This window comes from Blennius ocellaris (assembly GCF_963422515.1).
Source record: "Blennius ocellaris genome assembly, chromosome: 3".
NCBI lineage: Eukaryota > Metazoa > Chordata > Actinopteri > Blenniiformes > Blenniidae > Blennius > Blennius ocellaris.
The window spans coordinates 15920256-15946422 of record NC_137652.1 but is presented as its reverse complement, the minus strand read 5'-3'; the positions used below and the strand labels follow the sequence as shown (position 1 = coordinate 15946422).

Below are 26167 nucleotides of genomic sequence, written 5' to 3'. Positions count from 1 at the left end.
AAACATGCCGGACAGGGGCTCTCGAGGACCAGAGTTGGAGACCCCTGGTCATGATGATGTTTAAATAACTAGATGTACAGTATTTACACATTTAGTCATAAGTCCCATCACATGCTTTCCACACAGCCGTGTCATTCCTGCAGAGAAATGGCATAAAACCCTGCAGGCCTAGTGCAAATAATAACTCACAATCCATCCCACTTTGACAGACTAAAGCACCGCGGTAAACAGATGGGGATCGGAGGTGATCTTCACACCTAAAGACTGATGCATTTGAGACATTAACTGTCAAATGTGCAACTTTTCAGCATCCCCAGATTTACCTGTTTACATGCCCAAGGATGCAAAACAAAATTGGATGCATTTAAACCCAGTCAGAAGTCGAATAATCCCAAAGCTTGTTTTTCTCCAACTTCGTTCCTTAATAAACCAAACTTTACAAAAGTACATCCAGTTCCAGCTTTTACATACTATAGTGTCCTTCTAGCATGTTAACAGTTTCTATACCCGAAACTTAAAGCCAGTGTCAGTTATTTTATAACAGCTCTTGTGAAAGGAGAATAGTCTTTTTTTAATAATCGAGCAAGGACAAACCAAGAACAAACGCCAGCAGTCACAGTACCAGTTGCTTCATGATGTAAATGTTTCAATAGCAGACAGAGCAAAGTGTGTGTGTGTGTGTGTAATGGAGGCAGTAAAATGTAGTGTCTATGAAGCAGAGTAAAAACAAACCTGCTGCCTCGACTGATGTCCTTTTTTTTTTTTTAACCAATTTTTTTTCAACGCATGGAGGTGGGTACTTCATTTTCGGTGCTCGTTTGTCCAGTATTAAAACCAATATTCCTCTGTTACATTAAGCCACATTGCCTATACCAACCGTTTGTCCTACACTATGCTCATCAGTTCAGTCCTGTAGAGCGAAACACTGTTGAGGTTCAATCGTAACCTGCAGTGAGGCAACACTGTGAGTAAAAGCAGCCGACTGGTTGTGCCATCAGCGGCACAAATTGATACCCATGCTGCGTTGCGTGTCTTGTTGGGCTTGGTTGTGTGCCTTTCAATGCCGACCAGCAGAAGTGAAAGTTTTTGGTCTCAAGAGCAGCTTGCTATGACTCAAAGATGATTCCATTCATCGGTTCATGAGGAAGATCTCACTTCTGCTTGAAAGAGACAATAAGCTGTGCCTGCGATCAAAGCACAGTGTCTCGATTTCATTCTGTGCCGTAATCTCCACACGTCAGTTGATGATGCCAGCAAATGTATTGATAGGCAGCGGCAGTCCTTTGTTCATGTATTTGCTCAGCCCAGCGTCTTTGTCCTCTCCCAGGTTTAGTTTGGACCTTATGGTTTTCTGGACGCAGTATCCAGGATCCTCGCAGGGGCAGATCTCGATACTAGAACATAAACAAATTCGATATAGAGTTTACTCTTTATTACAATAAACTTGGCTCAGCGACGACCCCTGGATAGAATGCTCCATTTCCCACAGCCCGAGTATGATTTGTTAGTTTCTGTAAACTCAGCTGTGCCACATGCTCAAGTGAAGAATTAAAAGCCATCAGCCTGAAAGCATTGGCACTTTGCTTGGCTTGGTTTGGTTCTCACATGCATCATCCCCACTCATTCATCTTTTCTCACTCATGATGACAGACTCTAGTTATTTGGTTTGTGTCTTATTTACGTGAACTGAGTTTAAATATTTATTTATTTTTGTTCTTTCCATCTTTGCCGTAGCCCGAGTTATGACATTCAAAGTCAAAAAGCACATCCTGAAAAGATCAAAGCCTAATGGGATTGGCGGATTTTATTTTATTGTCTTCTGTGGCCTAATTGAGACTTTTCTTTTATATTCTGACGATACAATGACACATAAAGCTCATCCTGGCTGGTTGTCAGAGGGTTTTAATAGTGGGCCCTCTGTGATCTGCACAACTCCACTCTATCAAAGGTCACTTTTCTAACTAATGAAATACTGAACTTTCTAAGGACTTAAAAAAAACAATAATGGAGGATTGACAATTTTACCTCTGCACACCTCTGTAGATCCTGTGACCGTCTTTGTCCAGAGTTACAGTAAACGCTCGAGTCTCGAGACTGCGAATCTTAACGTTTGTGGTTCGAATCTTTGACTCCTGTAAAATTCAATGCAGAACAGTTAAAGGAATCGCTGTTGTAGAAACAATTGACACAAAAAAAAAAATAAAAAAAATTGACAGGGTCTTGACTCACCACAGCACTATTTTTAGATTTTGCAGGAGTTTCATTGAACATCAAAGTCAAGCAGTTCAGATCTATGACATTAAAGAGAGGCAATATTAAGTGCATGAGATTGACACAGAACGACTAAAAAGAATTGAAAACAACATACAATGTTTGGGTGGAAGCATGAACTACTGAGTCTGTTTGACATGATACTGAACCTTCTGCTTCACTGGAGGGAATGGCATCGATCTGAATGCCCGTCGTTCTCACTGAAAGTCCTTTGTCAGTGTCTCGACCACTTAATGTCACCTAAGCACAAACAAGCACGCGTACATAAGCACGCGCACACACACACAATGTAAATAAATTGAATATGAACAATTCTTAGCATCCCATATGGTAATATGAATAATAGGACATGTATTGGAAAGAACATGAGGAAATAATGAATCTAAATTTAAAAAAAATAAAATAAAAAAGCAACTCACCTTCCTGTAATTTAGTGACACAACGGCCCCACAGACCTCCCCTGAACTCTTCTTCTGTTTTTCTAATAAAACAGTTACATAGACACTGTTGAACTTGTTTGATCACACATCCAGAAAGAGTAAGGTCACAGGTCAACGGTAGAACAACCATTTACCTTTAACTGATGCGAAGATCTGTCTGAACTCTGGAAAGTCCATTTCCAGATGGGTGAGAAACACATCTTCCACGGGTTCCTTTGTCGGGTGAGTGAATGTGATCTAATAGTATGGACGAACAACTTTTATCAGCAAGGACAAACTTTCATGAGAGACACAACAACGTACATGTAACACGTATCGACCTTACCTTTACAAAATAAATGGTGAAGTAGACCGGCTGCTGACCACTACGAATGTAGTAGGAAATGGCATCTGAGATGAAGGGCTCTTTCGGCCTGCCGGGGTTTGCCTCTTGCTACAGGAGACAGAAAGTTACAGCAATTTAGCCTTCCTATCTTCACAATGTGGCCACAGACGTCTTTTGGTTACACTTTCCCTGTATCAACAGTGCAGATGGTCACATGAATATCAAATCCATCATCTAATATTCTTCATTGAAGTTCAAATAAGAAATGACAACTATGACAATAAAGTTAAGTATAAAAGTAAAAAGGTAAACAGGGGTTATCCTGCTATCCTTGTTATGTAATGCTATTTGTCAGTGTGGATTGAAAAGCTTAATCAAAAGCCACAGATCATGTTTCAACTTGTATAATAGCTTTGAGTCAGAACCTACACAATTTTCTAAACAGATTATAACTTGGGGGGGGGGGGGGGGGGGGGCTATTAAATAAAACAGTTAAATCTAAAACTTTTGGGGAAAATCAAGACTGTAACTTGATCACACCTATATTTATAAATTATTGCAGCTTCAGTGTAAATAACTAACAGTACCTTTGATTTTTCATTGTAACTCTGAATCATTGTAACGTAGGGAACATAATTAAAACCGCAGCTCTGCTGAGAATATAACAGTCTTTGCTGATTTAGGGCTCATTCGACTGACAACAGCCACTTTTTAAGGTTCGGTTACTTTATGTGTAAATGATAAGAAAAAAGTGTAAAGGATAAGAAAAAAGTGTAAATGTTAATGCAAATAACAGCTTCAAATACCAAATCACACACAATACAGGTACTGTACGTATGAAGAAATTAGGCCATGAAAAGTTCAGTGTCACAAGTAATTTTTCAGGGTGTAACTATAAGACTGTTCCTTCTCATACAATTTTTTTTTAAATAAATCCTGGACGTGTACTTTGACCTTTATTCACGCCACAGGATATTCTTCAGGGTGAGTGTCTACCTCAGCAGAGGAGATTAAAGATTCATGTAACTTCACTTGTGGTTTCAGTGACCTCGATACAATTCTTTTCAATGCACTAAGATGTTATGCAATTTGCTTTGTGGCAGCATATGTAAAGATCAACTGTCACGTTGACTAGAGGGGAAACGGTTCACTCTGAAAGGAAGTCTTTCAGACAGTTCGCATAAACGCAAGTATCTTCATTCACTAAAACTTAAAGAATCAAACAAATACAAGTCCCCTTTAATATATTTCATTTCAGGGTTGCTGAATCGTCGTACCATCTGAGCCAGTTTGGGAATCATGGTGCCCAAGCTCTTGACGTTACAGTTGTACCAGGGGTCCACAGTGCTCAGGTAGGAGCCAAGAGCAGAGGGATCTCTCTTCGTTATGTTGAGGTTTTCCTACAAACAAGGAACATGAAAGCAAAATGAAATTACATTTCAAATATTGAAAACCAACAGCAGCAAAGGAAGCAACATAACTTTACTAAACACCATTGGGTTTTTCAGTGTTCTGTCTATTGAGTTGTCACTGCAATATACAACAGTATAATAATTTAAATTTCACATTTCATTCAAAATAGAACATTGCCAAATATATTAGACCCCGCAACTAATCAATTTCATCATATTACACAAATATTAGTCCCTTTTTAAATTAGATGGGAACAACACATGACAAATAACCTTGGGAGAGGCAACAGAAGGTAAAAGGAGAGTGAAGAGGACAACACAGCTTCTCTTGTGGTTTGTGGTTATAGTAGAGCCTACACTGTGAGAGAGTCACACATCAGGAAATGCTAATTCAATCCAAGTAGTATTTAGACATTTTAGAACATTTGCGCCCATCTATTGCAGGAAAAGTGTTCTTTGTTTAAGCAAGTCAATGCAAGATCACTTGCACACAAATTCCTGACTTCAAAGTTAAAGATTCTCGACCTTCTACTAATAATAAATGTAGTGGCATTATTCCAAAAATTTGAATATAATATAAAAATGTTTCCCCTCATAATTGAATTCAAAGAGTAAAACATCACATATTTTAAATTTCTTAAATTTGAGAAGTATTGCTGCCATCACAATTGCAAAATAACCTATATTTTTTTTTAAATAAAACAGGTTTATAATATACCTTGTGTTTTTTCCACAACATCTAAATCTTTTGGGAATTGGATGTAATACACAGTGATAACTTCATAATATGCTTTATATGATGATATCCTGTTCCCCATTGTCTTCGTCAGTGGTGTCAGCGTTCCCGTGAACTACACAGTCATTGTGTGCCGACAAGAGGAAGTTGGCTCACCTTCACAGGTGAGACGGGAGTTGGAGAACTGCAAACAGGGATGTAGTAAAACTGGAGGTTGATTTTCATTGTGAGAAAAAGCCTCCGTGCTTCCCTTTTCCTAAAAGAGCGACCAAGAAAACGAAAGAGGCTTCAAAGAGTGGTGAAGCTGAACAGTTTGAAATGAGAAAGACAATAATGCCATCGAGTTCAAGTTGCATTTGGCACCACTGGCTGACCACATTATCTGCTCTGTCGAAATTCTTCAGTTTCACCTAAGACCATCATAAAAACATCTCATAACGTACTACAAGTTGTTGGTGGTCTTTGTGTGTACACTCAACTGAAAGCCGTTTGTAGTATCTGACATTCATTTATAAAAGCAAATCGTATGATCTCCCTTATGTAAACCTCACATCAGATTGCTCAACTGTAGCCGAGTGAGAGTTCTACTCTGAGGGAACCAAACTGTGCAGCCGTCTCTGTACCTGATCTTCAAATAATATAAAAGGAAATCCAAGTCAAATATAAGATTTTATATTATCAAGTCCTGCCGAACTTCCACATGTGGCTCCGTCAAATGCATGGACGTCAGTTAAAGTGAGGACCATAGAATTAGTTTCTTTCAGTAAATTATATGATCATTTCAGTATATATATGAGATTTGTTCAGTCTCTGACCTGAAGAAGTAAAAGGCCTTGGCCAGTCGACCCAGTACTCTGTCGTCCCCCATCACGACGATCCTGGCAGTAAAATGTCTCTGCTGCTTTGGGAAGGGGTTCTGCATGGCGCTGCTTCCTGCCCGCCTCTGCAGAGTGGTCCCTCTCTTCCCCCCTCTCCCTCCGCCTCCTCCTATGAGGTTCGTGTGGTCCTCCAAAGTGTCCTGCATTAGCACCATGCTGTCCTTTACGGATGGTTTCATCTTGATGCCTCCTCGGCGCGATAACCTTGCCGACTCGTTTTCACTGAGAGAAAGAAGAGAATTTATACCGACTTAAGAATTAAAGAGATGCAGTGGCAACGTCTTTGATTATTATACAATATAGTATGCATTAGATTTACGTTTTGCATTGTTCCCATGATCCACTCATCCTGGCAGCATCCAGAGAGGACGACAGGGAAGGATCAGTGCTGGTGGGCAGGTCCCGTTCGATACCACTGTCTGTGGACATTACTGAGAAGCGAGTGATGTCCGACGGCATGAGGTCAATGGGCGATTCCCCCAGGTCAAAGTCTTCCTGCTCCTGGATCAGAGGGAACTGCTCAGACGTCGAACTGGATCGAAGCCACTTCGCCAGCTCTCGCCCTGTGAACATATTTAACATACAGCACAGACGTGTGATTCAGAGGGTAGTCCTCACACGTGGCTGCACAACAACTTTCATTATGTGCTGCAGGCTGCTGCGTCTGACTTTAGCTCTCACGTTTCCTCCGTTCTCAGGACTGACACATGTTTACCCCATCCACCGTTACAACAGTAGTTCTCGGACATTTGGAGTTTTATGGACCTGAGGGTAACATCCTCACTTCACCCGGCAGAAGGGCATGCATGTGCTCTCAGTAGCTCGTGTGGAGAGGGGAAGAAAAAGTGGGTCCTGCTTCTGAGGAATCTATTCATCCTCCCGCTGTGACGTAGCTAGCACATCTGGTCGGTGCTTGTCTTATGATCCATTAGCATTTAATGCCTGTTATTGCATAGATACAGTACACAGGACAAGTCACAGTGACTGATTTAAAATACAGCACATGCTTCATGTTTCATGAAAAGCACTGCTAGTATCTCTTTGATTATTTATCAAGCACATGAAGATGACATTTGTCAATATAGATGACATTGTCAATGAGTCCTGTTGACTACTCCGGGATATCCATGAGAATTCAAAGACAATTCAAATTTTTTTTTTTAAATAACTTTTTTAAATTTAGAAGCACATTTTAAGACACCCAAGTACCTAAAGGAAATGTTAAAAGTTGTAAAATAAAAAAATAAAAAAATAAAAAAGCTGAAAAAAACAAAAACATCCATGGTTCATTTTCTGCTCACATATTAGAACCTGAATAAAACAGAGAACCTTCACAGACCCATGGTGTCACGGATCATGGACAGGACCCAAGTGCAGGACTCTGGAAACAGCCTGAGTTCAAACAAGTCTTTTATTGACTGACAGCACAGACAGATGAACCGCCGGTTGCTCCTTGACATGCGGGGTGCAGCAGACTGGACTCCAACGCCCTGGACAGACCGGACGAGACATGGACGACGAACACTGGACCGGACGGACAGGACATCAATAACAAACAAACCAACACTGAACAAACACACAGACAGGGCATATATAGGGCAGGGTGATTACAGACAAGTGGCCACAGGTGAGGTGCTGGACAGCCCAGACCTATGGCCCGCCCACTCTTAAAGGGGACCTCAGCCTACACCCTGACAGTACCCCCCCCTCCACGACCGGCTCCAGACGGCCCAGGCATCTCAGGATGCTGCCTGTGGAAGTCTCTGATCATGCCTGGGTCCAAGATGTCCCTAGCAGGTACCCAGGCACGTTCCTCAGGCCCATACCCCTCCCAGTCAACCAGGTATTGAAACCCCCGCCCACGCCGGCGAGCTGCCAGGAGCCGCCTGACTGAAAAAACCTCCTCACCCTCTACAATACGGGGAGGAGGAGGGGCTTTTGAAGAGGGAACTAGGGGGCTTTCTCGGGCAGGTTTAACCTTCGATACATGAAAGGTGGGGTGGACGCGAAGCGAGCGGGGCAAACGAAGGCGGACTGCAGAGGGACCAACCAGCTTCACGATTGGATAAGGTCCAATAAACCTTGACGCCAGCTTCTTAGCGTCCGAGCGGATAGGCAGGTCCCGGGTGGAGAGCCACACACGCTGACCAACCTCATAAGTTGGTGCGGGAACCCGGCGCCGGTCTGCAAGCCGCTTGCATTCTGCAGAGCACTGCAAGAGCTTGCTTCTGGCCTTGAGCCAAGCGCGCTTGCACCGTCGCACCATCGCCAGAGCTGACGGAACACTAACCTCCGACTCCAAGGCAGGAAACAGGGGAGGTTGGTAACCATACACGCACTCAAAGGGAGACAGCCCAGTGGATGAACACGGAAGGGAGTTGTGCGCATACTCCACCCAGACTAACTGCCTGTACCACGAAGCCGGACTGTCAGAGACCAGACACCGAAGGATGGACTCCAGCTCCTGGTTGACCCTCTCTGTCTGGCCGTTAGACTCTGGGTGGTACCCGGACGAAAGGCTCACCGTAGTACCCAACAGCCTGCAAAACTCCCTCCAAAACCGAGACACGAATTGTGGCCCCCTGTCCGAGACAATGTCCCTTGGGAACCCGTGAAGGCGGAACACATGTCTCAGCATGACCTCCGCCAGCTCCTTGGCTGATGGGAGCTTCGCTAGGGGCACGAAGTGGGCCATCTTGGAAAACCGGTCCACTACGGTGAGGATGGTGGTAAACCCTTCTGCGTCCGGGAGGCCAGTGACAAAATCTATTGACAGGTCTGCCCATGGTCGGGTGGGTACTGGGAGCGGCTGCAACAGACCAGAGGGGCGAGACCGCGAGGTCTTGTTACGCGCACAAACAGGGCAAGCCCGGACATACTCACGGACTTCCCTGTTCATCTCTGGCCACCAGAAACGCTGCTTCACCACAAACAGGGTGCGCTGAGTTCCTGGGTGACACGACAGAAGGTTAGTGTGGGCCCATTGAATGACACTAGACCGTACCGGAGGACACACAAACAGGCGGTTGGGAGGACAACCTGGCGGCACCGTCACCCCCTCGAGAGCCCGTCGAACCTGCTCCTCAATCTCCCACGTCACCGCCCCCACCACACAGGTCGGAGGTAAAATTGGCGTGGGGGAACGAGGAGCAGGATCCGGCTCAAAGACCCGGGAAAGGGCGTCAGGCTTCACGTTCTTAGAGCCAGGCCGATACGACACCACAAAGTCGAACCGGGTGAAGAACAGCGCCCACCGAGCCTGCCGAGAATTTAATCGTTTGGCTGATTTGATGTACTCAAGGTTTCTATGGTCGGTCCATACCACAAACGGGTGCTCTGCACCCTCCAGATAGTGCCTCCACTCCTCCAACGCAGCCTTGATGGCCAGGAGCTCTCGATTGCCGATGTCGTAGTTCTGCTCAGCCGGGGTCAGCCGCCTGGAGAAAAAGGCACATGGGTGCAGCTTCCCATCCTTACTGCTGCGCTGAGAGAGCACTGCCCCGACACCGACATCTGACGCGTCCACCTCCACCACGAACTGCCGTCCCGGATCTGCCACACTAAGCACGGGAGATGAGGTGAACCTGGTCCTGAGCTCAGAAAACGCCTGTTCAGCCGAGGGACCCCAAGAAAACGGGACCTTGGGAGAAGTTAAGGCATGTAGAGGCGCCGCGACGGAGCTGAATCCCCTGATAAACCGCCGGTAGAAGTTAGCAAACCCCAAAAATCGTAATAATTGCTTGCGGCTACCCGGGGTCGGCCAATCCGCTACAGCCCTGACCTTCTCCCTGTCCATCTCCACCCTCCCCTCTGAGATGATGTGCCCAAGAAAAGAAACGGTGGGAGCATGAAAAACACACTTCTCGGCTTTGACAAATAAGTTGTTGCTGAGAAGACGCTCCAAAACAAAACGAACATGCTTGACATGACTGGCAAGATCTGAAGAAAAAATCAAAATGTCGTCGAGGTAAACGAACAGAAACTTATTCAATGCGTCTCTCAGCACATCATTTACGAGATTCTGGAACACTGCGGGAGCATTGCATAACCCGAAAGGCATCACCAAATACTCGTAGTGGCCAGAAGGTGTGTTAAATGCCGTTTTCCACTCGTCCCCTTGCCTAATCCGGACCAGGTGGTAAGCATTGCGCAAGTCCAGCTTGGTAAAGACCTTGGCTCCCTGCAGGCGTTCAAAGGCCGAAGTCATGAGGGGTAGTGGGTAGCGGTTTTTAATGGTTATCTCATTGAGACCCCTGTAGTCAATGCACGGCCGAAGAGTCTTGTCCTTCTTTGCCACAAAGAAAAATCCCGCCCCTGCAGGAGAGGACGAGGGTCTGATTATCCCAGCCTCTAAGCCAGACTCAATGTACTCCTTCATGGCCTGATTCTCGGGTTGTGAGAGAGAGTAAATGCGACCCTTGGGAGGAGTGGTACCCGGCAATAACTCAATGGCACAGTCATAAGGACGATGTGGTGGCAGGGATGTCGCCTTCCCTTTGTTGAACACCTCCTTTAGGTCGTGGTAGCAGCTGGGAACTCGCTCGAGGTCCGGATACACAGGAACCTCCACAGCTGCTACCTTAACTCCAGACACTGACCGACCGTGCTCGGAACAATCCCCTCCCCAACTCAAAATAACCCCCGACTCCCAGTCAATATGGGGTTTGTGCAAACGTAACCAAGGGATGCCCAGGATAACTGGGTAGGACGGACTTAAACCTAAATGAAAAGAAATCTCCTCAAAATGGGAGGGACCAAACAATAACTGAACAGAAAGAGTCTTTTTATCAATAGAAAATATTTTGCGTCCGTCTAAAGCAAAAGCCTTTAAAGGCACTGATAATAGTTCTGTGGGGATATTATGTCTCTCAGCCCACTTAAGGTCCATAAAGTTCTCATCCGCACCTGAGTCAATGAAAACCTCAATGTCCAAGGTGGTGTCGGCATACCTCAGTTGAGCCGGTGTGAGTCTTCTTAAAGGCGCAGTGGAGGAGTTCTTAAGACTCACCGGAGCCCTCCTTAACCCAGGTGAGCCTGTCCCTTTAAGAGGACACGCTGCAGCTCTGTGCCCATGCTGACCACAGTGCAAACACAGGCCGCTGGTCAGGCGCCGATGCCGCTCCTGCGTGGAGATGCTGGTGCGGCCAAGCTGCATCGGCTCCTCCGGACGCTGTGCAGCACTCGGGACTTGCTCCTGCTGGGGGGCGGGACGGAGAGGGGCGTGCTCCTCCCGCGCGCTCCTGGATTCTCCTCCCTGCAGGTCAGTCTGCCTCAGGCGATCACGGACCGTCAGACGATTCTCCATCTTGACCGCCAGGGCAATGAGGGAGTCCAAGTCGTCGGGGAGATCCCTCAGGAAGAGCTGGTCGCGAACCGGGCTGGCCAGCCCGTAGAGGAAGGTGTCCCGCAGTGACGCATCGTTCCAGGCGCCGTCTGCGGAGAGGGTGCGAAACTCAATTGCGTAATCGATCACCGACCTCCTTCCTTGACGCAGCGCTGCCAGCGCTCGAGCCGCCTCCTGTCCGCCGGGACGCCGATCGAAGATCTTAGACAGCGCGGCTGCGAACTCGTCCACCGAGTCACACAGCCGGGATTGGCGGTTCCATTCCGCGGTGGCCCAAGCCTCCGCTCTGCCGGACAGGTGGGAGATGATGTATGCGACCCTCGACCTCTCAGTAGGAAACGCCCCCGGCTGCATCTCGAAGTGGAGACCACACTGGACCAGGAAGGGTCGCGAATCCCCGGAGTCCCCCGAGAAGCGTGCTGGGCTTGAGAGCGGTGACGGCGACATCACGAGGGCGGCAGCGGCGGCAGCTGGCGGCACTGCGGCGGCAGCGGCAGCCCGAACCTCTGGGACCGAGAGGCGGGTGATGAGCTGCTGGAGGTGACCGGTGAGTTGGTTCAGTTGACTCTCCACTGACGTGTGTCGATGTGAAAGGTCGTGGAGACCCGCCGTTAAACCAGCCAACTGCTCGTCATGTGCCGTGAGCCGGCTTCCCTGCTGACCAACTGCTCCTAGCAGCTGGTGACCAGAGTCCGCTGGGTCCATGATGGTTGGTTTGTTCTGTCACGGATCATGGACAGGACCCAAGTGCAGGACTCTGGAAACAGCCTGAGTTCAAACAAGTCTTTTATTGACTGACAGCACAGACAGATGAACCGCCGGTTGCTCCTTGACATGCGGGGTGCAGCAGACTGGACTCCAACGCCCTGGACAGACCGGACGAGACATGGACGACGAACACTGGACCGGACGGACAGGACATCAATAACAAACAAACCAACACTGAACAAACACACAGACAGGGCATATATAGGGCAGGGTGATTACAGACAAGTGGCCACAGGTGAGGTGCTGGACAGCCCAGACCTATGGCCCGCCCACTCTTAAAGGGGACCTCAGCCTACACCCTGACACATGGCACAAATATACTACACATTTTGATTCATGCATTTAATCAATGAGGCCACTGATAATCAAAAGTGATAAATGAGTGGGCATGCAGTTAAAAACGATTTGACAAGAATAAAAGCCCACTGCCAGTGATAAATTTGGTATCTACTATAATGTCTGCTTAATGCAATTTACTCGAGTAATGAAACTAATTAATCCTTTGAAAATAAGTAATGGGATTACTATTTAAGGGAAGTAATCAGTACCAAATTACTATTTCCAAGTAACGTAACCAACACTTTGTAACAATGTCCTCGAGACCCCCCAGTGTGTCCAGAGCCACTCACAAATATCCAGATCCTCCGTCCACAGGTGGAAGCTCATCTCAGGGTTAGGCAGAGGGCAGTCACTGAGGGGTCCAGCGGACAATGGCTCAGCTTTACACACGAAGGATAACAGAGAGGAAGAGACAAAAAAAAAAGAAAAACTGTCACAACAACTATCAAAACAAAGCATCGCCCACCTCCACAACTTCCTCCATAGTATGTCCATCCTCTAGTCCTCCAGTCGGGATGAAAATAGAGCAGGTTCATCAGAGGGGTCAGAATGATAATAGTGGAGGAAAGAGTGCATGTTGTGAAAATGGATATCCGGAAAAAAATTAATAAGTCAGACATCTGACTAGACAGATTTGGTCATGAAGGAAACTGATAGAGAGAGGGTCCTTTGTTTGAGCCCAACAGCTGGCCGTGTGTCAACCCTGCTGTGAACATAGGAGCTATATATGTATGGTAATAGATATATTTGGATTTGTGTACATTATTATATATTGACTGTATAAGTTAAAGCGAGAACAGGTTAGTGTGCTGTACACAGTATATAATGAAGATGTATGGAAAAAAATGTGTTTATATGTCTACCCGCTCCTTTGAATGTGTAAACGAGGGCTTTAGTGAACATGCAAATACTATGGCAAGCTTTTGTAGCTTATTTGCATGTTCAAGTAGATTCAATTCATTCAAAAATCCAATCAAAACATGCCCATTACCAATAGTGTGTGCTGGAATACTGCTGAAGAGATGAGGCTTAGGTAAATCATGATGAGCTCAGGAAATACTATTTATATGACTTTGCATCAGTAAACAGAAAATTAAGCCTTTTTAATAAGATTATATTTTTTAATCATCTATTCATATCAGGGTTGTCAAACTCTTTCAACTGTAGAGGCCATAAACAGCCCAGCTGGATCCTAATTGTGCAGGATCAATGGAAACAAAACAGCATAACACCTCTAAATAAGAACAATTTTGCAGTTAAATCCAGTCAACTTGGCGGAACACTTTTTTCCCTCATGAGTCAATTTCTCTGGCAAATAGTCACCTTCACTGCTGCACAATATTAGATACACACACCATGTGATAACGCGAGTGAGCATAACAATCATATGACTTGCAATCAATAAGCAAATAATGAAAACAAGCATTGAACGTCAATGAAAAGTAAATAAATAAACAGTAGATGAGCTGAGATGATTGTGATATCAACAAATTTGAAAACACATTTATTGTAACTTTGACTTGTAATATTGAATCCACTTCACTGTTACAGGATGAAAAATAGCTCATGGCTTTGAGTGCCAAGTGAGAAAGGCTCTGGTACACACAGGGCTAAGGTTGAATGATACGCGAAGGACTAGTGCTCATAATTTGGAGCAGGGTGAGAGGGACTGTATAAGTTTAATAATTTAGGAGATTGAAAGGATAACGTCCACCAGAAGCTTGAAAGAGTATGCTCTGTGTGACCGAGATCCAGTGTTACTGAATAAGAAAAGGAGTGGGCTCTGTTTGTGTGATGACACATCTCACTGCATTCTCAATAGTAGAAGTCATTGAATGAATTTCTTGGGAATATCTGGAAGGAATGCATTATGGTCATGATATAAGATGCATAATCGCACAGTTTGTGTGTCATCATGAGGCAATATGGGAAACGCCTCTACTCCGAATATTACAGATACATTAAAACTCTCCATCGCTAGTATCTGTCTACACCAGGGGTCGGCAACCTTCAATGGTCAAAGAGCCATTTGGTCCCGCTTCCCACTGAACACTACACCCAGAGAGCCGCAGACATTTTATTTTGACACTCCCACCGGCAGACCATGCCAGGACCACACTACACACAAAACCTTCTTCACTGCTGGTTGCCAACTTATGACTAATAAACTAAACTACACGAACTAAGCAACAAAAACACAACACAACACAATTATTACCGACACTACAAACCTAATATAACTCCCAATAATTACATTTAAAACACGTCAGACAGAAACTCCCATAATACATTGCAGCTATCAGCTCCTTTATTGCTACACATTATTAAAATGCAAGATATATGTGGGAGAGCTGGGATTTTTAGAACCATGAGTGTGAGTGGTGTGGCTTTCAATGTCCTTTAGTTGTTGTATAATTCACCGTTGCTCTCAACAAGTCCGCAATGAACCTCCCGGAATTGTCGGCGCTCCGCAGCGCAGCAGTTTTACTGTGAAAGGTACAGGAAACTCCCAGCTTCAGATACCAGTTGAGCCGTGGAGCTGCGGCTCCGGCTGTCATGACCTGCAGCCGCAACTCTACGTTCTTCATGCCATTATTGTTGCGTAATGACTTTACATCGCTGCGTCGTTGACAACCCGCCTACATTTTACGCCACTCTTTGTAGCGAGACTGCGCTCTGGGTGGCTTTGCCTCCTTATGTTCCGCTCCGGGACGAACTGCAGTGGGACAGAGGCTCAAGGAGCCGCAGTGGAGGGACGAAAGAGCCGCGGGTTGCCGACCCCTGGTCTAAACCAATAAGTTGATTTAAGAGCCGGAGCATAGAAACTCTGCCTTGCATTGGTTTACGTTTCCTTTCCAGAAAGCACCAACCTGAGTCCGAGTCTGTCACGATCTCACTGTACAGCTGCTGAAGACGGCTCCTCAGTGCTGCCCCATCTCCTTTGCGGCCTTCTTCAACACTCTGCTCTAGAGTCGCCATTACTACCAGAAAGTACGGCTCAATGTCTTGACCCATGTCCTGCCACAAAACAAACACACACACACACACGCACACTTGCTTAGACACACATAGTGACAGGAAGATAACCATATACAGGCCATGTATTCATAGCAAGGGGGCGAGGGGGTCATAAAATGTGTGTGTGTCGGCTGCTGTGTGTGTCCTGCTGTGGTGTTATGTTAGGAATGCTGCCAGGAAGCATTTCCACCATCCTCCATTCAGCTCAGACACGGCACACTTTCATTCAGGATGTTCGACATCACATGTTAAACAAAGCCAGGCACAAAAATAGAAAACCTTGCAGTGATCACTACGAACCAGATAATCGATTTATCTGCATGAAACACTTTGATAGCTATAGTTAATCAATTAGAAATCCATCAAAACAACATTCATGCATGTGGTTAAACATGATTGCATATAAACAATCCTTTTTTTGATATTGTGACTAAATTATCAAAACTCCTTTTAGTTTAATTAATCAAAAAACCTGATTGCAACACAATGTAATACATAAAGTGAACTTAACAGCTTTGCGCAATCCCTTGAGGAGCAACAATGGGCCTCTACTATTAAGATGGGAAATACATCAAACGCACTTAAATTATAAAAAAAACAACATTTTGAAATCAACTGAAAACATTAAATTATGTATGATTAAATGAAAGTTGACCCCTCATAATAACTTAAGGGTGTAGGGTGAAGTGCTTGGATTAATACATTTATCACTCTTATAGCATGTTGCCATGTATATTTTAGGTGAAGTGCATACGATGTATATTTGATGAACTCTTGTCCACTCTTGTCCAAAATTAATTATTTAAATCTTAAAAATGCCTTTAAATTACAAAAATAATTCTCTCTTCAGCCTTAAAAATGTTACACATCCCTCCTTTCTGTCCTACAATATAATGCGTCACTTAAGAAAAAATAACGCAAATATGACTTTTTTGGATGCACCGAGTGAATTTGAAAATGAGAATATTGTAATTATTGCATGGGCACAGTGCTGATCAAATCTGACCTCAATAGGAAAAAAACACAATTTTACTATTACTATTACTAACACTATTTTAATATGAGAAATTTGAAGCAGAAGTCATCCATTTCAAATATGGTTATACATTCTGGAAATCCTGCAAAACTTATACCTTTCTATCCCAGTTCTACTTTAAACAAGCCTATCATTTTATAAATTTAAAGTTACAGTAAACAAGGCTCAAGAAACAAACAGGGAAAAAAACATACTTGAAAAAGCTGAGAAGCAAAAGAATCTGAAGAGCACAAATTGACAGAAATTCATTAGTTTACTGACCTTCAGGGCCTCAGACAGTTTGACTCCATTGCAGAGCTCTGCTCCTAAAGCGGCCTGTATGGAGTGCTGGACCACATGACGCATGTGATCTTCAGGACCTTGAAATCCACCTGAAGCTGAAGTGGATGCCTCAAAATCCCCCAATAAGACATTTGTCAAAGAGCCAGAAAAGACCTCTGGATCAGCCAAAACAAAAACCCTGAAAACCACCCAAAAAAAGGAACAAACTTTACAGTCATTGTATAAACTACCACCACCACTACAACTACAATTTCTTAAGACATTTGCAGCGATCAGAGTTATTATGACTGAATAAACTCTGCTGATGGACTATACTTAATGTCTTTATGTTGAATTAAGTCCTCCATGGGTCACTTTGTGTTACAATGTTTTTGTCTGAAAAGTGCTGTGATAATATAAACGAAGCGATTGATTGATACGGCAGAAAATAAAGCAGCTGAACATGTGAAAATTTTTTGGGCTGTGGGACCATCAAAATACTCATAACCAAAGTCATGTCTCGTGTTTTACATATTGCTATGCCAATCTTTGTAACCCACATTCGCTGCACATGAATTTTTTCATAAAGTTCCAGACAACACTTGCGGCACTCTACGTATACAAGTAATTCATATTAAGTCAATTCAAAGTAATGAAAAATGTGACCTGCACAGTGCGCTTGAACAGAAAAAATTTACCTCATGTCAGCTAAATAATAATAATACTAAAAAAATAAATAAAAAAAAGGTAGCAAAAATGTAAATAAATGAAGTAAAAAGCATACATATAAACAAATGTAAGAAAAACCAATCTCATTAAATAACGTTAAGATACAAGCGGCGATTAAAAGCTTTTAGCTTTATTGCTTACCTCTCCTGAAATGGATAGTGCACATTTTTCAGCCTCTGCTCAGCAGTGACCATTCTCTGATACATTAGACCTGTGGAACAAACTTCAATTTATAGATACCATGTGACTAAATCACTAAACCCAACTTTTTCTTTTTTTAATCTATTATCATCATATAATATCACAATTGATTATTGAAAAGCTTTATTCATAGCATGACTGGCATACTGGTAGTATATTCAATACCCTTGTTTTGTAAGGGTGGAAATGATGAATAACATTGTCACTCTTCTCTCTATGAGATTGTCAGTCACAGTAATTAACATATAAAATAATAAAGTTAGAACCAAACCATAAATATCACAGCTATTACTCATGTGTTTTCAAGTTTATTTCAGTTGAACATTGATCTGTTGGGAGGAGATTCTCGTGAAAAGCTGCTATAAGTCAGCAAGTCCTGAGATTACATTAAGCGTTAATTTAAGTTTCAAAAGTCGATGAAGGTGGGACAGTGGAATACCTGGAATGACGCGCTCAGTTTTCATCTGCCTTGTGTAGTTGAGGCCGACGCTGCAGTATGGATGAGGATATGTCAGCAGCCTCTTACATAAATCATAAGCCCGCTTGTATAGTTCGTCTGGAAGATAGGCTGTCTGCGATATCACAAAACACACACGCACACACACACGCACGCACGCACGCACGCACGCACGCACGCACGCACGCACGCACGCACGCACGCACGCACGCACACACACACACACACACACACACACACACACACACACACACACACACACACACGCACACATTACTAAGTCTCTCGTGAAAGCAATGGCCAGGAAAACACCTGCCGAGTCACTTAATTGGTGAGCTAATGTTCATCAATACAGAACCTAAGCTATGAGGAAAAACTAACAAGGCATCATTCAAGATGTCGATTTGTTTCTTGACATTTGGCCCAGTAACTGAAACATACTATCCCTGTTAGACAAAGCTGTCTACTTTACAAAAGCACTTTCTTTGTAATCTAAAGTAGCATATTGGTACCTCACACAGCGGTTGGGGCATGTCTAATGAGGCCAACCGGATATAATTTGTTAAATACAACAAATACATACGTGAAACATTCAAAATGGACTTCAAGAATTGGTGACATCCAGTGAAAATGATCAAACATTCATAAACGCATCAATCAAATAATGTGTGAAAGAAGAAACAAGTTTGAGGAGGCTTTGATTGTACCTGAATGATGGCATACATCAGTGTATGGAGTAAAGGGATGATACATTTCCGTGAGTCCCACCTCTGAGCCTGCAGAGAAAAGCCCACACAATGTCAGCACTTCACTACAGCTCACATTTTAAGTGCTATGGGTATAAACAGACTACATATTATAACTTTTAAAAAGCAAGCAAAACAGTTTCAGAACCCCCAGGAAGTCAACATGCAAAGTAGAAGATTTGCAGAGCAAACCACTATCGTTCTCGGAGTGTTGCTTAATGGAAGTTGCTTCTGCTAAAAACAGAATGGGAATGGCTTTCAGCTATCAGGTTCCTCTAATGTGGAAGCAGCTTTTGGTTAAGGAGGCTGACACTGTCTCGACTTCTAAATTTCAGCTTAAAACTTTTCTATTCAATAAAGCTTACAGTTCAGGCCAGTTAGGGCATCCTGACCATGTTCTAGTAAAGCTGCAATAAGTTTAGATTACTGCAAGACCTTAACTGCACTGAGCATCTTTTCTCTCTTCTGTTTCCCTCCAAATATCCAGACGTCACCCTTACACCGGTCTCTCCCTATTAAAATTAAGTTTTATTTATTTCTACCGTCGCTCATGTGGAATAATTGTGTTTTTCTCAGGAAAAAGTGCTTTGAGATGACTCTGTTGTTAATAGAGTTATACAAATACAACTGAATAGAACTGAGATACATATATTTCTATAAAAAGATGCTTTGGTATTTGTATCAATGCAAACACATGTTCTAACTATGTTAATGTAATGTTATTCATCAGTCTGGATACAACAGTTTAATCATTAGTATCAAGGATTATAATAAAACTTGTAACATAGATGTTCAGTCAAAGTGTTGTTCTATTTATTTATTATTATTTTAATATAAATGTATTTACTTTTTGTTCAGAGGAAAAACAGCTGACCCTGACTGAGCATTATATAAAACACTGGAAACTTTATTTAACACATTCCTTTTCTGAGGACTGAGACGTGACGTTTCATCAGTATTGGTGTAATGTGATCACCCTTAAAATCAACAAATTCTGCACCTGTAGTGATGATGTTACCATTACTTCTGTCACCCCTCTGTCATGTTACTCTGAATCATCATTGCGGTTTAAACTAAGAAGTAAAAAGTAGTGCTATTCATTGCTGGTCTACGTTCATGTTTGCCATGAAAACACAACTTTGTTGTCCAGAATTGTTCTGAAATCGGGAATTTAAAAGTATCAACAGTACCTTTTCCAGTTCCTTTGTCAGCACCCACACCAGAGATAAGCTGTTGACAGGATTGTTTAGAACCTTCCTGTGGAGCGTCCATCTCAGCATTCCTAAACCCGCAAACACCAACAGATGAAAACTGTTCACAGCGGGTCTCACACACACTATTGTTTTGATCCATATTATGTCTGATGACTAACAACTGAAGAATCCCTGACGCTGCTGTCAGAGGCAAATACTCGATGCAATGTGGTTAATGAAACAAATAACACAAAACTCTGGTTATCTATTCAAGGTGAAAACGTTTCTCAGGATTCTTTTCAATACAAAAAAGACAACAACAACACAAAAATGTGTTTGTTGACCCACTGCTGCCCAAGGCAAGGCAGTGTAGTTCAAAAGCTTCCCTGCATTATCTGAGCAGAGTGAAGAGCAAGGATATTGAGGCCAAAGCTTCACCCTATCTTTGCACTCTCGCATTTTTGTGCCATATTGAAGGAAACAGTTGTACCTTTATTGAAAGTGTCTGGGCCGTGCTGCGGGTCTGTCTCTCTGGGCAGCACAGCCTGGATGCTGCGATACAGCTCTGACTCCGGAACAGTGGGCGAGCAGCCGTCTGGGAACAAAGTTCAAATACGACAGTCTGGATATCAATCGCTTCTGCATCAGTGAGCAGAATATAATAGCTTTTCTTTTTTAACTAAGCAAAACTGGTCACATGGTTGCATATTATTGACTGTAACTCTGAAAGCAGATTAAAAATTGGAATTATTTCAAGTGAACACTGAAATTTACCTGTTGGCTTCATGTTGTACATACTGCTCAAGTTATCCCAGTGGGCCTTGTTGCTTGTGTCTCACACACATTGTGGGTCCATCAACTGCAATTAGAAGGAAGATAAGTAGAAGAAGTGACACTTGCACCGTATTTTCCGCACTATAGAGCGCACCTGAAAATAATCCGCACCTGCACAATTTAACAAAAAAACAAACAAACAAACAAAAAAAACATATATAAGCCGCACATAAGCTGCAGGTGTCCACGTTGTAACACGGCAAGAATTTCACTGCAGGAACACAGGGATTGCTCATATTTTCATCAATTCTAGCAAATCTATTTTTCAGAGTGCGGGGAATTCCTGCACACAGCGCTGTGTTGTGCAAGTCGTGAGCCTGCTGTGAAGCCCGCGGACAGACAGAGAGAGACACAGCGAGACACACAGAGAGACAGATACATAATCATCAAGCGTTTAATCTCTGTTGATAAAGTATTTTATCGGTGATTTGCTGATTGTGATTCTGAGAAGGAACTCTTTTCAGCCACGGAGTCCAGCACGCCAGTTTACGTGATGTACCTGAATGCAACATTCACGGCAGTCAGATGTTGGAGCTCCTGACCATGGGAAGCAGCACAAGACGAGCTCACAAAGAGCAGAAATGTCACTTTTAAGGCAAGTTTTGGAGAAGCAGAGTCACTAAAAACAGTATGTATCTACATGCGGAAGTACAATCTGGCGGCATGAATCCCGTTAACCTGTAAAAATTCATAAATTAGCCACATCGTGTTATAAGCCGCCGGGTTCAAAGCGTTGGAAAAAAGTCATGACTTATTGTCTGGAAAATACGGTATATGGTTTAAACCTCAGGTGGGCTCTGACAGCATTTTAGTGGCCAACTGGCTTTTGCTTCTTCTTTTTTTCTCATCAGCTTTCTCACAGTTCAGTCTAAAGTTGCACATGTGTGCCGTTTTAAAGCGGAGTTTCCCCGCTAATATTTATGTATCTGTACGATACAGTAGTTATATTTGTCTGTGAAATATTGAGTGTCTAGTTAACATTTCTTTAGATGACAAAGAGACTCATTGTATCTTTTCATTGTCCCGGGTGTGTCCTATGTCTTCATGCATGATGTTTGAAGTTGTTTAATTTGGACTTACAGTTATGCAGCTGTTACTGGCAAATTTGGATAAATGAAAAAGAAATAATGCAACCCTGGATCAACCCAGCACAAACACACACATCCTTGTAAATGCTGCATAAGACTGCTTATATAGTTCTATGTATAGTTTTGCTACATCTAACAAATGAAACTATTCATTTTCAATTTTGTACTATGCAGTAAAAGGAAAATTATTTTTTTACATGTTGAAGGAAAGGTTGGTTTTTTGGAGGGATTTACTCAGAGCGAGCCTTGAGAATGTTCAAAACATTTATCACTTGCAGTGAAAGGCACCAGGTGCTCGAGTTGACAAACTACTTAACTATCTTATTTATATGTCACAGTTGTCACATCGGGCGGCGAGATAAGAATCCTTTTAAAATGTTTCAGCTGTCAGGTAAAAATTCAAATAAAAATGTTTGAAAAAGCTGTCGAGTGGCTCCAGAGTCCCAGGCAGTTGCAGAACTGCTAATCTCTGCCTAATAGCCCAACCTTTAACATAGCCAAACCCAATACTTGACCCCTTTGAAAATTTTGGCAATAGTATTTCTCATGAACTTAAATTCTAGATAGTTTATGATATCTAAAAGTCTAAAAACCATTAAGAGGAGACATATAGCTTAGTGTCCATATACTAATAATTCTAGTGGCTTTGAGGATTTCCATAGTATTGGCAAGACTAAACAGAGTTTCAAACATTTGAATTGTGAGCTTTTCAGGTCATAGTAATGTTAAAGAACTGCCAGAATCCATTTAAAAATAAAACCCCAAAAGAAGCACTCACTCACTCATTTCATATTGTCTGACACTTCAAAAGCCTTCAAATCAACATAAATCCAGTTGATCTAGTAGTAAAAGGGTTGATTTTACCCAATTACCCACAAACTTCAGCCCCACGATCACATATTAACCCTAAAATACATGTCAATCTGTGTTGGGCACAGCATTTTACATTTTTGGAACCCACAAGAAGAACAGGATCTCAGTTGTTGGGACCTAGAAAGTGAGAAATAGAAGGCGGTAAACTAACACACACTCACCATCCCCAGCATCATGAAATCACATTTCTATTAAAAAGAACGCCTACTTTCTTGACAAGTCCCACACAAGCTTATGAATCATCTCTGAAAACCTCAAATATCGCAAAACTGCTTGAATTAAATGATTCTCCACGATAAAACATAGGGTGAAGATGAAATCAGAGGAAGGCAAAACCACAACAAACACTAGAAGCTAAATAATAGATACAGTTTTCTGACATGTACTTCCGCTGAAGGCTTTATCGATAGTTAAATTCTTAACCACCAAAAAAAACCTAAATCATGAGGTTAAAACACATGAGTGGCTCATGTGTAGCTCATGTGAAGCAATGAAAAGCAGTGAAAAGAACCAAGCGTGAACAACAGATAGTTCAAAATGCAACAGGTGTGAAATAACAATAATATCCCATAAACTCACCCCGGTCCACACAAACACTGAGCAAACAGTCCTCCGTGCCTGTCACATTCACACACTCAGCAGGCTGCGTGTGTGTGAGACGGAAAGTATGAGAGGGTGAGTCACAGGTAGGTGAGGATGACGGCTCATTGCAGAGTGTGTGTGAAGTAATAACAGGGAATAAACAGCTTTCGTGTCGGCAGCAGTGTTGAAGGGGGGAGTGGTTAGGCGGAGGATGGCGAACAAGTGTGCAGCTCTTCTTGTAAAATAACTGAGTTATTCATGGATTTTTGACTAGTAGGTTGTATCACCGGCTTTCGTTCATGTAGTTTTTTTGTGAATGATTTCTTCTTATTCCTTACTCTAACACAAAAACACACACAGAGTGAGAGTGAAGTCCATTCCACAGCCCCTGCATGTACAATGAAAGGACTTATCATGATGGATTTAGCCTTGATCCCTCGAAGAAAAGCAGCTCTTTCAAAAACATGCAGCGTTCAGCTGCTGAGGCAGCTGAACGCTGCATGTTTCACCACAAGTTTCCGGGTGCCGTGAGCATAGTCACTCTCTTTATCACCGTTTTTCATTTTCTCTTCTCGGTCTCCTTATTTCTATGTTTACATCTTCATTCAATCCCAGTATACAAGCTACTTCATAAATACAGCTTCCTTCCTCCCTCTACATAGCAGCATTTACATTTTGCTAATGTGCTGAATTTAACATGGCAAGTGGATCCAGCATGCATAAAAGACCCAATGCTCATACATGGACTCAATGCAGAGGAGTGGTTGTTGCTGGGTTTTAACATCTCAAACCGAAAACAATTAATGCATCAGCAGTTGACACATACACAGCATTTCCTTCCTGTCAAAATGAGTGGGCTGTTGATACTTTATTTTTGGACAGACAACAAAAAGCGGGGGGTGGGGAGAAGTAGGGAGAGGGGCAAAAAATTTGAAGAACTGCATATGTTACAGCATTTCCAAATAACTAAGTTGGAGAAAAATGCTCTGCAGTAGCGTGCAGAACAAGCTGAGCCTCTCGAAACTAAACAGTCTTCAATGTGTGTCGAGTGAGTTTTGAATACTTGAAATATTACTGTTCTCAAATATTTTCCGAAATTGCTTCTGTGTTAAGTAGAAACACAGAGGAGCTGTTGAGATATACGACAGACGGTAGGCTGCAGCTGAAGAGTCTGTGTAGGGGAGACACTGTGAATGTACTTGTGGAAGTTACTGTAAACTTCTGGCAGGACATTTTGCTTGCAGTTTTGTTATGCATGAATGTTGTGCTTGGGCACAAACATTTACTGACAGCAACTAGGCAAATAGTAAACTAAGTAAGATGTAAGGAAGAGTCTGATGCATTCTGACTGATGCAGAGCATGATGAGGACTGCAAATTTTTAATGGAACCAAGCATATTTTGATAGATGGACCTTGCTAATTGCAGCAAAATTTAAAAAAGGAAAATAAAACACATGGCTTATTCCACCATGCAGCATGAAAATATTTAGTAATTAACATACTGTGTTAATAAATAACTTAAAACCTTTACAGGAGATGACCACACAAATGGGCCAGAAAACGTGGCGCTGAGGAGAAAACAAACCAAAATGCTTTCACGGTTCACAAACCGACAAGCCAGTGAAACTAACTTCCCCTCTTACAGTTTACCATCAATTTGAATCAGTTCCTGATCAAAGTTTCAGCTGTGCACACATCGATCTACACCTGCTGTGCACAAGCGGCCATCGGCACACTCTGCAGTGGTCAGCTCAAACAATGTGACCAAACAGAAAACAGGAGTACTCATTTCCCCTCAGGCACATTGCAGACATCTCAAAAAAAAAACAACAGGAAGGACCTGACAGCAATGTGTGGAAGTGCATTCATAAAGCGAGAGAGGTGGTGTTTTGGTGATGCTGCGGAGGTGGGCTTCTATACACACACACACGAGTCTGCTTGATTGGAAATCCCCAACCCAGAGCAACACCAGGGGGGCGGGTGGTGGGGTAGTAACACAGATGAGTTTCACAGCCTTTCGGATGTAGGTCTGGATAAGGAGGAACAATGAGAAAGCACCAGTAGAATAACCTGCAGCGGCAATCTATTTCCATCAAAAGAAAGTTCCAGTACCTTCAGGCCTCTCTCCAAAGAGAGATTTTATCTCCAGCTAAAATTAAGGGAAGATTATATAAATAATGAAATGTTACTGTGGAAACAGTGTGTTTACTCTTCTATTTTTGTCCTCCCACAAAAAACAAATCTAGCAATTTGTAAAGTGCTGGTTTTTTCTCCCCCAAGGAATATTTTTGCCATTTGTGCTTGTATAATGACGCCTTGCAGTAACCATGTGACATCTTTGTCAACCAATGAGACATTTGGATCAATAAAAAGCAGTAAAAAAACATGTGCACAAATACAAGCAGTTATTCCCTGTATGAGGAAGTCTTATTGCACATGAACGGTGCACGGTTAGTGTGCGTGGGGCTCAGCCAGCTCAACAGGTTTACCAGCATTGGTAAACCTATTGAGCTGGACTAACCTTATTATCCATCCAGAGCAACAACATAGGTGGACGCGTCCCCAAAAAAAGAATTTCTGCATCAAGAAAAGTCAGCAAAAACGAGATGCATCTTGGGAATTATTGGAGTAATGA

At 43.0% G+C, this 26167-nt stretch overlaps 1 protein-coding gene across 2 annotated transcripts in view; it reads right to left on the bottom strand.

Annotated features, from left to right (window-relative positions):
* Positions 1 to 530: 530 nt before the first annotated feature.
* Positions 531 to 26167, bottom strand: part of pik3r6 (phosphoinositide-3-kinase regulatory subunit 6) — a 30537-nt gene continuing 4900 nt past the window's right edge. The window contains exons 2-21 of one of the 2 annotated variants that reach the window (XM_080520491.1): positions 20929 to 21013; positions 20645 to 20749; positions 20152 to 20243; positions 18923 to 18991; positions 18198 to 18330; positions 17699 to 17768; positions 16829 to 17027; positions 15384 to 15531; positions 12804 to 12893; positions 6382 to 6625; positions 6000 to 6284; positions 5341 to 5440; positions 4314 to 4436; positions 3037 to 3144; positions 2846 to 2948; positions 2691 to 2752; positions 2421 to 2511; positions 2230 to 2291; positions 2026 to 2132; positions 531 to 1394 (exon numbers count right to left, since the gene is read on the bottom strand). In XM_080520491.1, the coding sequence (XP_080376617.1) occupies positions 1238 to 1394; positions 2026 to 2132; positions 2230 to 2291; positions 2421 to 2511; positions 2691 to 2752; positions 2846 to 2948; positions 3037 to 3144; positions 4314 to 4436; positions 5341 to 5440; positions 6000 to 6284; positions 6382 to 6625; positions 12804 to 12893; positions 15384 to 15531; positions 16829 to 17027; positions 17699 to 17768; positions 18198 to 18330; positions 18923 to 18991; positions 20152 to 20243; positions 20645 to 20749; positions 20929 to 20950 (2370 nt within the window). In that variant the 5' untranslated portion in view covers positions 20951 to 21013 and the 3' untranslated portion in view covers positions 531 to 1237. Of the gene's footprint in view, positions 1395 to 2025; positions 2133 to 2229; positions 2292 to 2368; positions 2512 to 2690; positions 2753 to 2845; positions 2949 to 3036; positions 3145 to 4313; positions 4437 to 5340; positions 5441 to 5999; positions 6285 to 6381; positions 6626 to 12803; positions 12894 to 15383; positions 15532 to 16828; positions 17028 to 17698; positions 17769 to 18197; positions 18331 to 18922; positions 18992 to 20151; positions 20244 to 20644; positions 20750 to 20928; positions 21014 to 26167 lie in introns of those variants that run through there. The other variant, XM_080520492.1, reaches the window with a different exon arrangement.